Raw genomic sequence first — 12,677 nt, 5'->3', positions numbered from 1 at the left:
CAGAGGATGAGTTTAGATGAACTTCCCCTAAGTGGCAGTAGAAAATTTGAAAGAAGTTATCTGAGGCATTTAGATGAACTAAACAGCAGAGATAAGTGAACAGTTGCTGTGTAAGTAGAGCCAAGATACTGTCATGCTGGAATGGGCAGACTGCTGCAAAGGCTATGCTGCAAGGGATGGAGTAAAAGATGCTTCCATCTCTGTTTGTCTTGGCATATCTAACCCCCACCCTTGCTACCACCATTGAGTTTATTTTACCACCTCATATTCAGTTCTTCAGCATTGTGATAGAAAGGTAACAACTTTTTACTTTGCTGTGACCATTTTGGAAAGTACTTCTGGATGGTGGTTTGATGCAGCCGCTAAGGTATTAGAATACCTGCATCCTGTGTTAGAGTACCTGGGTCAAATTCCAGCTAACACCTCTGCTTCTGATTCAGCTTCCTGCTGAAGCACATCCCGAGGCAGTGGATGATGCTTAGGTTCTTGACTGGCTGCAGGCTCTGTGGGAGCCCTGAATGGATTCCAGGTTCCAAGTTCCGGGCTTCAGCCTGGCTATTGCAGACATCTGGGGAGTAAACCAGTGGATGAGAGGTTGCTTTCTGTTTCATTGCCTTTCAAATAAAATGAAGATGAGTAAATAGAAACTAAAGTAAAACAAATAAAAGGTACTCCTAATTCCTGAATTTGAAAGTTATCACATGGCATTTGTAGCATGGATTTTAGTTTTTGTGGCTTCAGAAATTCTTCCCACTGATTGCTTTGTCTTTTTTGCAGTGTATCATTCTTGTCACAGTGAGGAGAAGTGTCCCCCTTGTACTTTTCTAACCCAGAAGTGGTGCATGGGTAAGCATGAGGTAGGTTTTCTTGTGTTCATTGTTCCAGCCAGAAATTCATGATTTGATTGCATCAGAGTTGTTTGGCTCATCATTTCCACCATTTTTGCCTTCTAGATTTGTGCCTTTTAACAAAAGTACACATCTAGTCTTGTTATCACATCACAATCAAGGTGTAAGAGTTCATTCATCCCCAAACATTTGTTCACACCTTCTGTAACCTTCTCTCCTAGCTCTCCAGGATCTGACAACCAGTGAATTATTTGTTGTCTGTCTCAGTACTATACCTTTTTTTTTTTTCTCCCCCAGAGTGTCACAGAAATAGCATCATAGAGTAAGGTATCATTTGGAGTATAATTACACCTAGTCAGACTCTAGGTTAACCAGTATGGGCAGAGGTTGCTGGCCTGACCAAGCCCTTTCAGGGAGAGCACCATTAGCGTGAAGGCGGGATTGTCCACCTGTTACCCCTGTTCTCTCTAAGCCCTCTGCAGCTTCCCACTGTCACCACTGTGCTGAAGTGCCTTCTGTTCGTCTCTCATTTCCAGGTTTCCAGTGTCCCAAAGGGCTTTTATTCGTTCATTCATTCATTTTGAAGGAGTTTGAGAGAGTGAGAGAGAAGAGATGGATCTTGTATCCAGAGGGTCACTCCTCCAGATGGCCACATAGCCAGGACTGGGCCAGACCAAAGCCAGGAGCCTGGAGCTTCACCCAAGTCTCCCATGTGGGTTTTAGGGACCCAAGCACTTGGGTCATCTTCCACTATCTTCTCAGGTGCATGAACAGGGAACTGGATCAGAATTGGAATAACCAGGATTCTAACCAGTAACCATGAGGGATGCTGGGTCCATGTGGTGCCGTAACCTGCCATGCATAGTGTAGGCTCCAGAACTTTTATTCTGAACTTGTAAACTGTATTTGGCATTGTCAACTGTAGCTATTTAGAATACTGAAAATTCTGAAATAGGTCATGGTGGAGATTAAAGTTCATGGCTTCAGTTTGGATCAGTCCCGATTATTGTGGCCATTTGGGTTAGCTCTCTCCCTCTGTCTCCCCCTTTCTCTTGGTACCACTCTGCCTTTCAGATAAACAATATTTAGAAAATGAAATATAACAAAACATTTTGTGTGTGTGAATTTTAAAGTGGCAGGTTCATTATAGCTCTGCTACCAAGAAGGAAGTCTTCAACGTTCTGGTGTGCCATTTACCAGGCATGTGTGTTGCATCCTCTTCTGTTCTGTGATTATGATTACACTGTTTTGTAACCTGCTTAGTTTTCTTCCTAATATGTTGGCCAGCAGTTCCTGAAGCTCTTGATGCCTGTAATAACATGCTGTCAGTATTGTTTTCTTATCTTGATGAGCATATTTTTCTAAACTTTTTTGTGGTAGTTCTCAAGTCACAGACCTTAGCATTTATTCTTCCTCTGTAAGTTTATTCTGTGGCTCATGACACATCTTGTCGATTTGTTAGTCATACTTCATTCAGCAGATGTGGATTGAGAAACTGTTATGTGCTAAGTTTCATTCATTCAGAAACAAACAAAACTGACATGATGGCTTTGGTGGAAGCTTTCCTGTGGCCTTGGAGGCAGACATGTAAGTGGGCAGTAACAGAAAACAAAGAGTGCTGAGGGGGATAGGCAGGAGCCCACCCAAGAAAGCGCTACTGAAGGAAGTAACACCTAAAAGGATGCTGGGAAGAATAATGTGGGGACAAGATGAAAGAGCAGAGGATTTGCGCAAACTGCCCTGGTACCCTGACAGTAACATCAAGTACAGGTTTCCTGAATGGGAACTATGCCCTACCAAAAGTCAGTGGCAACCACATGTCGTAGTTTTCAGAGGACTCTTCAAGGGTGGAAGGTACGTGTCACTGGTGTAGAAATATATTCATTTTGAGAGTTCTTGAAAGAATTTGAGTAAATATAATAAAGAGTAAGGTTTAGTCCCACAGAGTAGAAGTCCAATACTTGTTTTCTGCAGCGGGGAAGCCTAAAAGCAGGGAATTGATCTGGAAGCTAGAGTGAGTGCACATCTGCTTTACTCCTAGGATGTACATGGTGGAAAGGGAGCTGGAGTTGAGCCCGGAGCCTCATCCAAATCTCATAGGTGGATGTGCAGAACAACTATCTGATTCACCATCATTGCCTCCTGGGGTCTGCATTAGCAGGAAGTTGGAATCAGGAGCTGGGCCCAGGAGTTACATTCAGATACTCTGGTGTGAGTCATAGGTGTCCTAGCAGGTACCTTAAGCACATGGCCCTATGCCTAGTCCACATGTTAGTTTTTTTAAATAACTGGGCACTCTAAAACTTTGGCAACCATCAGTTGAGGCATACAAGAATTAATTATGAATAATTAATTCCATGAAAGAGCCCTACCTTCAGTCTCAGAACCCTGAATCAGGTGAGCCCCTACACATTAGGATAGAAGAGGGCTGATCTATCAGTTCAGCACCTTAGCAATTTGAAAAAGAGGGGAGAAATCATCTCATCCTAATAATTTGTCATGGTGTTTTTCTTTTCCTTTTTTTATTTTAAAATTGATTTATTTTTTCAAAAGGAATTATTTATTTTACTTAGAGGGAAAAAAACAGAGATCTTCCATTTACTGGTTTGTTCCCCCAATGGCCACAGGAACTAGAGCTGGGCATGTCAGAAACCAGAAGCCAGTAGCTTCCTCTGTGTCTCCCACATGGCAGAGCAGGGGCCCAAGTCATTGGGCCATCCTCCACTGCTCTCCTAGGTCATTATCATGGAGCTGGATGGGAAGTGGAGCCACAAGAACTCAAATCAATGCTCATATTGGATGCCAGCGCTGAAGATTGAGGTTTAGCTGACTGTGCTACCACACTGAACCCAATATTGATTTGGTTTAAAGGCAGAGTTATAATAAGAGTGAAGGAAAGACAGACATCTTGAATTTATTGATCCAGCCCCAAAACGTATGCAACAGCTATGGCTGGGCCAGGCTGGAACCAGGAGGTTCATCCAGATCTTCCACATGAATGCAGTGCCAGAGAACTTGAATTGTCTTTCACTGCTTCTCCAGGTTCATTGGTAGAGAGCTGGATCAGAAGTGGAACAGCTAAGACCGCACAGCACTCATATGGGATGCCTGTGTCTGAAAGTACCAGTAGTGGCTTAACCAGCTATGCCACAGCACTGATGGCCTTTTTTTTTCCCCCAAAATATTTCCTGGTTATCTGATTCTGTGTGCCTGTTACCAACCCTGGAAAATTAATATTACACGTGTCGCGTTCTTGTTTCCTTTTCAGACTAACCTGTCAGACTTCGAAAATCAAATGCATTTTGTTTCAGATAAAAAAACTTTAAAAAAAATATGCTCATTTATAAATTGAGAAATGTGTTAAGGTAAAGTTAAAACTCATCCTGAGTCTCACACCGAGATGAAAGTCTATATTTCTGTCTCTCCTAGCTACGTAGCAACATCCCCTGTCACCTGACTGATATATCCTGCGGATTGCCCTGCAGTGCCACACTACCATGTGGTATGCACAAGTGTCAGAGACTATGTCACAAAGGAGAGTGTCTTGTGGATGAGGCCTGCAAGCAGCCCTGTTCCACTCCTAGAGCCGACTGTGGCCACCCATGCATGGCCCCCTGCCACACCAGCTCACCCTGCCCTGTGACTGCTTGTAAAGCCAAGGTGGGTAGTGCTGGCTCCTGATAGGGGCACTGATTGTGGTTCTGAAGCTGCTGGTGGATCAGAACTGTTTGCATCTTCGTGAGGAGTTCCTGGTTGCAAGGAACTGTAACCAGTGACATCAGTGTACAGATTATTTTTTGTTTTCTGAGTCTTCCTAGTTTTTTAAGAGAGAGCAGTCTCCCACTTGCTGATTCACTCCCAGATGGGGCCAGGCCAAAGCTAGAAATTCATTCCAGGTCTCCCACATGGGTGGCAGGAAACCAGTTACTCGAGTCGGCACTTCTGTTCCCCAGTATGTGCGTTAGTAGGAAGCTGCAGTCAGAAGTCAGCCAGAAACCAAACCCAGGTACTCCAGTGTGAGAAAAAGACAACTCAGTCATAGCTGAATGCTGCTCCAGTCATACATACTTCTGTCTAGCTTGATGTGGTCTTTTACCCAGTGCCAACTGACCACGGTCTGTCAGCCTTTGATCAGTATTGTCAGCTCCGTATATTCAGCAGAATGTGTAAATGTCTATGGCACAAGATGTTGAAGCTAAACCGTTGAAAAAAAAATACGTAGTCCCTGTCAGTTTGGTGGGATAAATACTCAGCAAATGATTACTCAGATGATTAGTTACAACTGAGGTGGTGTAGCCTGGATTGAGGGTGAAGCAACCCTCCTACCCCCACTCCACGACCAGCATGTAAACAGTAAAGGTATTGGCTTGCCTCTATTTTGATCTGGGTTAACTGTCCACCTTGCTGGGTCAGTGGTAAAATTTCATTCTAGGCCTGCCTCATTAGACCAGGTTAAGAATTGAAGCACTTTGCAGAAAGTGGCCTTGTGGATAGAACACATCCCTTCTAGCTTGTCAGCTACATGGTTTTGATATGTGAAAAGTTTTTAAATGAAGCCTGCTGTTCACATGGATCTTGTGTGCTGAAAGTCGCTCCCGGCTAATCTTGTTGCAGGTGGAGCTACAGTGTGAATGTGGACGAAGAAAAGAGATGGTGATTTGCTCTGAAGCGTCCAGTACTTACCAAAGGTTAGTGATCTTCCTACACGTTGACCTTGGGGTTTTTTGTTTGTTTTCGAGATGTATCTGAAAAGCAAAATGACAGAGGGTGACTTTGACCCAGTGGTTCACTCCCCAACTAGGCAAGGTAAAGAAGCAAGCAAAGTAGCCGAACTTAAACCAGCACTGTGGTGTGGAATGCCAGGCTCACACACAGGAGCTTTGTCCCTGTACCGTAACATCAACCCTGGATTTTTTTACATTTGATTTCTCTGGCTCAAAAAATGGTTCTGAGGTAAGCATCATGGTAAAGGGCATTAAGCTATTGCTTGCAAAGCCACATCCTAGATGGGAGTGCTGGTTCACATCTCAGCTATTCTTTCTCTGATACACCTTCCTGTTAATACCTTCTGCCTTCTGGGAGGCAGCAAATCCTGTGATACTTGAACCTGACATTTACATGTTAGACCTAGATGGGGTTCCTTTACTCCTGGTTTCAGCCTGGCCCAGCACTGTCTGCTGTTGGAGGCATCTAGGGAGTGAACCAACAGATGGAAGATCTCTCTGTCTTGCTCTGTCACTCTGCCTTCCAAATAAATAAAATAAATATTTTCTAAAAAGGCTTTATGTATCTTTTCTACATTAACTTTTATTTATAAAATAAACATTATTTTTCCTCTTCCTTCCTCCTTTCTGTCTCTGCATTTTTCCAGCTTTGGGTCTTATGGCACCATGGCATGGAAGGGGAAGATAAACAGCCCACCTCTGGTTGGGTGCAGCCTGGTTGCTCGTTCCCTGGTGTGAGGGTTTCTCATTGTTCTGTGAGGTATCTTTGCAGCCTCCTGGAGTCTTGACACCTGATATGGTCCTACAGGAACCTGCCTGCAGAGGTGGAGCTGTTAGGGGCTGAATGGCCTGAGCATCTCCGATGAGATGTGTTTTGGCCCTCAGACTTTTGAGGAGTATGAGGCGCAGATGAGCCGGGTTGAAAGCCTCCTTGGTGTGCGGCATTGGCATGGGCCTGAGAGTTGAGTTACTTCATCACTTTCTGTGCAGTTGCTTAAATTGTAATTGAAGGCATATCACAGACATGTACAAGTTCTTAATAGATGGGCTTACAAATCTACTCCAACTATCACATGGTGAATTTCTTTGGAGTATTTTGTGTACCCAGTATGGGGAGATTCTTGTAACTTTTTTTTTTCTATTGTATTTCAGGATAGCTGCTATATCTATGGCCTCTAAGATAACAGACATGCAACTTGGTGATTCAGTAGAGATCAGCAAGCTTATTACCAAGAAGGAAATTCAACAAGCCAGGTAATTTTTTAAAATATGTGTAAATACTAGCTTGTTGCAGTTAGACTGAGTTTCTAGAGGGCAGAAATTATCTTAATTCCCCCACAGGAGAGTCTCACACACACACACACACACACACACAGCAGGTATTCAGCAAATGTTTGATGTTAAGATGTTCCAACCCCAGTGATCCCAACTCAGTGTATAGCAGAGACCAGCAGAGACTACCAGGCCTCACTCCAGCATTGTAGAGTAACCAGCGTCAAGCCCTATCCGACCCTACAGAACAACAGGGAAACAGAATGGATGTAGTGGCTTGAATGGGAGCCATGGCTATCAGAGGGGCACTAGGCAGTGTTTTTGAGGCTGAGCACCCAGGAAATAGTCAGGAGGCCCACCTAGTAGACTGCTCGACTCCTCCAAGGAGACTTGCCTGCCTGTTCTTGGAAGGGGCCTCTTCCAGCCTTCCCTTGATTAGGACGTAGGGGAGAAGATGAAATTCCCTGGTTGGGTGGTGGGGAGGAAGGGCAGCAGGGAGAGATTGTTGCTAATGAAACCTGAAACCCGATGGCCTCACAGGCCACTGATGCCTGCAGAGAAGTGCTTTGGCAGCATGAGTCTGCTCTGTGTTCAGCTCAGCTTCCAAACCTAGTGAGGGAAGCTGTAAGCCTGTGCCCTGACTCGATGTTTTTTCATTTGCTTGTCAAGGCTGGAGTGTGATGAGGAGTGCTCGGCCTTGGAAAGAAAAAAGTGAGTATAATTTCAGCTGCTTGTTCTCTCCTCCTTCGAACCCTGTGATGTCATGGGAGGAAGCTGCCTGTCAGCATTCACTCAGCACCCACTCTAGGTTTTCCTGCTGTCACTGCAAGGGACACATGATGGGCAGGATCTGAGTAGTCTGAGCATTCAACACTCAGGTAATTGCAGAAACTGAACTGAGGGGCATGATGCAAGCATCAAAAGCCACAGCACACTTAATTCAGTGATCAGCCAACTTCCTGATTCCAACTTTAGCGAGAAGGTTTTAAAAATGCTTAGGGAATTTTTGTACTAAAGTATAATAATACTTAATTATGTTAATTAATTAATTGCATTAATTGTGTACAAATTGGTGAGTCATGAAATGAATATAGCAGTGTAACTAGCAATCAGGGCAAGAATTGAGAAATTACCCCAAGCTCCTCCATTGTGTGCCACCAAAGTTTAATCTGTCTCCTGATTTTAGCATTTTAGGTTAATTTTGTCTATTTTTGAGCTTTATGCGAATGATGACATTGTGTAGTTTGTGTTTCCTTTTAAAGATTATTGATTTTTATTGAGAGATTCACAGAGAGAAAAACACAGGTTCATTCCCCAAATAGCCAAAAAGGCTAGAGCTGAGCCGATCCAAAGCCAGGAGCTTCCTCTGGGTTTCCCACATGGGTGCTGGAGCCCAAGCACTTGGGCCATCCTCTGCTGCTGCCCCAGTTCATAAACAGGGAGCTAGATCAGAAGTGGAGCAGCTGGGACTCCAACCAAAAACCATACAGGAGGATTAGCGTGCACCAGTCTCAACTGTTATCAATATTGAGATATCACAAATAATGAATGATATTTACAGCATCCCTTTGCTTGCTGTATGTACATACTCATTTCCATTGGATATAAATTTAGGAGAATTACTTATTAACAGGGTATGTATATGAATCAGTGTTAGTAGATTGTGCCAAACAGTAATAAGTGTTATACCAACTTAACACTTCCTTAAGACCATTCCAGCACAATGGTGATTCCTGTTTACTACACATTTTTATACTTGAAATTGGTCTAATTTTAGCCATTCTTACAGGGATTTAGCAGGATGTATACCTTGCTTTACCTTGAAGTTTGACTTTGAATGATTTTCATCAGTGATTCTTTAGTGCATAAATGTGTAGAAAGTAAAGTAATGACCAATAATAATAAACCAGGTTTTCCTTAGTTTGACTGCAATGGCAACTTGTGCACAGCTGTGTGAACAACCTACCCTTTTTAAGAACTGTAGTTGGAGGGCCCAGTGTGATGGATCAGTGGCTAAATCTTCACCAAGATCCAATGTGGGTGCTGGTTCCTGTCCTGCTACTCCACTTCCAGCTCCCTGCTTGGGGCCTGGGAAAGCAATAGAGGACGGCTCAAAGCCATGGGACCCTGCACCCACATGGGAGACCTGAAAGAAGCTCCTGGCTCCTGGCTTTGGATCAGCTCAGCTCTAGCTGTTATGGCTACTTACGGAGTGAACCAGTAGACAGATCTTTCTGTCTCCCTTTATCTGTAAATCTGCCTTTACAATAAACATAAATAAATCTTTTTTTAAAAAATGCAATTGGAATGTGCCTGTCAAATGTGAATTAAAGTCCTGAGTTTTCAGAAATGTACTAACTGCATAGTAGGTCTCCAGAGTATGAACATTAACCTGTATGTGGTGGGGACAGTACTGAGTAGTAGTTGGAGCTCTAAATCCTAGAACCTCGTCCTGAATATGAGCTCTAAAAGTGTGTAGGGGCTGGCATCCCATACGGATGCTGGTTCTAGACCTGTCTGCTCTACTTCCCATCCACTTCCCTGCTAATGCACCTGGGAAAACAGTGAAAAGTGACCTGATTACTTGGGTGCTTGCTCCCCACGTGACAGACCCAGATGGTTCCAGGCTGCTGGCTTTGGTCTGACCCAGTTGTGGCTGCTGTGGACATTTGGGCAGCAAATCAGTGGGTGGGAGTTATCTGTGTTCTTTGTCATTTCCTCTTTATATCACTGTGCCTTTTACATAAATAAATTTTTTAAGTTACATCGTAACAGTTTTTAAAAAGATGTAACTCACCCTATTGCCAAATATGGAAATACCATGAAATGTGTGATGCCAGCTAGGACACAAAATGTTCTGGAAACCACTTGGGCAGCATTGGTCAGATATTATGTTCATAATAACATTAGAGCCCACACACCTGAAACCATTTTTCAGGAAAATTCTTATTTTTAAAGATTTATTTATTTTTATTGGGAAGGCAGATATAAAGAGAAGGAGATACAGAGAGAAAGATCTTCTGTCTGCTGGTTCACTGCGGCCACAATGACTGAAGCTGAGCCAATCCAAAGCCAGGAGCCAGGAGCTTCTGGGTCTTCCATGCAGATGCAAGATCGACTGCCTTCCCAGGTCACGAGCAGGGAGCTGGTTGGGAAGTGGAGCAGCCAGAATCGGAAGCAGCACCTATATAGGATCTTGGTACATGCAAGGCAAGGCTTTTAACTACTACACTATCGCACCAGGCTCCAGGAAAATAATTTTTAAAACTTTTTATACAGAGATCTTGTCACTTGCAGTGTTGAGGAAACTGTAATTAAAGGAAGCAAGCTAAATGGGGAATTATTTAAGTAAATTATGTAATAGAAGATTATGTAATAGTAAAACAGCAAAAGCAGCATGAGAAATTTTAGTTACATAAAGATGAGGGAGGAAAGATGTGAAATTTCATGTGTAATTGCAACTACTTATAAAAATTATAAAGCTTTTCAGTATTGCTATGTCCGTTTGCTATATCTTAGGTGTAAATTAAGTTTCTGAGAAGGTCGGCGTCATGGAGCACTCCCAGTAACATTTCAGACATACCCCCTTCCCCCATCTTCCACTCCCCACCTGTTCCAAGTCCCCAGTGATGAATCTGTGGCTCACTCAGACCCATTCAGATCTATTTTGTCTATTTCCTTATATAATCACAGTAATGCATCTTGTTCCAAGCTGTTATTTTGTCTTTAATATCTGGTTTGCTGGGAGGAAGGCACTGTAATATAAAAGCTAAACCTTTACCTGTCCTGCCAGTGTTCCACATAGGCACCGGTTCTGTTACCAGCTGCTTCACCTCCAGCTCCCTGCCAGTGGCCTGGGAAAGCAGTGGAGGTCCCTGTACCATGTGAGAGACCCAGAAGAAACTTGTGTCTCCCAGCCTTTGGACCAGCCCAGCTCTAATCAATGCAGCCATTTATGGAATGAGCCAGTGAATGGAAGATCTCTGTCTCTCCTCTAACTCTACCTGTCAAATAAAAAAAGGAAATAAGGGCCCGGCACGATAATGTAGTGGTTAAAGTCCTCACCTTGCACACACTGGGATCCTGTATGGTCGTCGATTCTAGTCCCAGTGGCCCTGCTTCCCATTCAGCTCCCTGCTTGTGGCCTGGGAAAGCAGTGGAGGACAGCCCAAAGCCTTGGGACCCTGCACCCACGTGGGAGAACAGGAAGAGAGTTCCTGGCTCCTGGCTTTGGATTGGCTCAGCATCATCCGTTGCAATCACTTGGGGAGTGAACCATCGGACGGAAGATCTTCCTCTCTGTCTCTCCTCCTCTGTATATCCACCTTTCCATTTAAAGAATATGTCTCAAGTTTGCTGATATACTTAATGTGCAGAAACTTTGGACTTGGTGGTTACTCTGAGTTACTGTAATAGTCCCCTCTCTTCATTTTTGTGGGTTCAATGTTTAGTCAGCTACAGCCAGAAAATACTTAATGGAAAATTCCAGGAAACACTAACTCAACAGTTTCAACTTGGGTGCCATTCTAAATAGCATGATGAAATCTCACACTGTCCCACTTGGTACATGAATCATCCCTTTGTCCTGCAAATCCATGTTGCTCCTGTGCACTGTCCGCCCATGAATCACTTAGCAACTGTCTAGGCCATCACATCGTGGCGGTATTACAGTGTCTGTGTTCGGTAACCCTTGTTTACTTAATAATGACCTCAGAGGGCAAGAACCGTGTTTCAGACATGCCTGAGAGAAGCCATAAATTGTATCCTGTAAATGAAAGGTAAAAATTTCCCACTTGTGGCCAAGCAGGTAAAGCTACTTCCTGGGCACCACTTCACGACCCAGCTCCTCCACTTTCCACCCAGCTCTATGCTAATGTACCTGGCGAAGCACTGGAGGATGGCTTTAGTGCTTGAGACCCAGAAGAACCTCCTGACCCCTGGCTTCAGACCAATACAGCTCTGGTTGTTTGAGCCATTTGGAGAGTGAACCAGTAGTACAAGATTCTCTCTCTCTCTCTCTCTCTTTCTTTCTCCCCCCACCCTGCCCACCCTATAACTCTGCCTTTCAGATAAATAAGTCTTCCCAAAAAAAGTGAAAAAGTTTTGAAATATCCCCCAGCTAATAAAAAAAAATGTGGTTAAGTTGTGACTATCTTTGACAAGTTATTGTTTTTAATCTCATACTGTGACTAGGTTATATGTTAAACTTTATCAAATGTATATAAATATGAGAAAGAACAGTGTATGGATAAGGTCTTGAAAAATATTTGTTTGGATGGTATAGTTTACTTAAATGGCCACAGCAGTCAAGGTTGGTCCCAAGTCAAGAGCTCCATTCTGGTCTCCCACATAGGAAGCAGAGACCCAAGTATGTGCATCTTTGGCCTTCCCAGAAATATTAGCAAGAAGCTAATATCCAGAGCAGCCAGGACTTGAGTCAGCACTCCTGGGATGCCAATGTCAAAAATGGCAGCTTAACACTGTACTGCACACTGGTGCCTTATAGATTCAGTACTATCCATGGTTTGAGGCATCCACTGGGGATCTGCTGTTTAAGAAAGATTGCTGTTTAAGATCATTTCCCAGGGCCCTTGGCTACAAATGGCATAGCACGCTAATCTTCCACCTTTAGTGTTAGTATCCCATATGGCCACCGGTTGTTTGTCCCAGCTGCTTCACTTCTGATCCAGTTTCCTACTTATGACCTGGTAAAGCAGTAGAGAATGGCCCAAAGCTTTGGGACCCTGTGCCCAATGGGACATCAAGCCAAAGCTCTTGGCTCCTGGCTTTGGAATGATTCTGCTCTATTGCAGCCATTTGAGGAGTGAAGCAG

General features: G+C 43.7%; 1 protein-coding gene across 1 annotated transcript in view; it reads left to right on the top strand.

The window, feature by feature from the left end:
* The window catches only part of NFX1 (nuclear transcription factor, X-box binding 1), a 49,744-nt gene that overhangs the window by 32,286 nt on the left and 4,781 nt on the right, over nucleotides 1-12,677 (top strand). The window contains exons 15-19 of the mRNA XM_040963709.1: nucleotides 778-857; nucleotides 4,278-4,508; nucleotides 5,463-5,536; nucleotides 6,725-6,826; nucleotides 7,514-7,555. Of these exons, the coding sequence (XP_040819643.1) occupies nucleotides 778-857; nucleotides 4,278-4,508; nucleotides 5,463-5,536; nucleotides 6,725-6,826; nucleotides 7,514-7,555 (529 nt within the window). The remainder of the gene's footprint in view (nucleotides 1-777; nucleotides 858-4,277; nucleotides 4,509-5,462; nucleotides 5,537-6,724; nucleotides 6,827-7,513; nucleotides 7,556-12,677) is intronic.

The sequence above is a fragment of the Ochotona curzoniae genome, unplaced genomic scaffold, assembly GCF_017591425.1.
Source record: "Ochotona curzoniae isolate NIBS_2020 unplaced genomic scaffold, NIBS_Ocur_1.0 scaffold_3208, whole genome shotgun sequence".
Classification (NCBI taxonomy): Eukaryota; Metazoa; Chordata; class Mammalia; order Lagomorpha; family Ochotonidae; genus Ochotona; species Ochotona curzoniae.
This window is presented reverse-complemented; position numbering and strand designations above follow the sequence as displayed.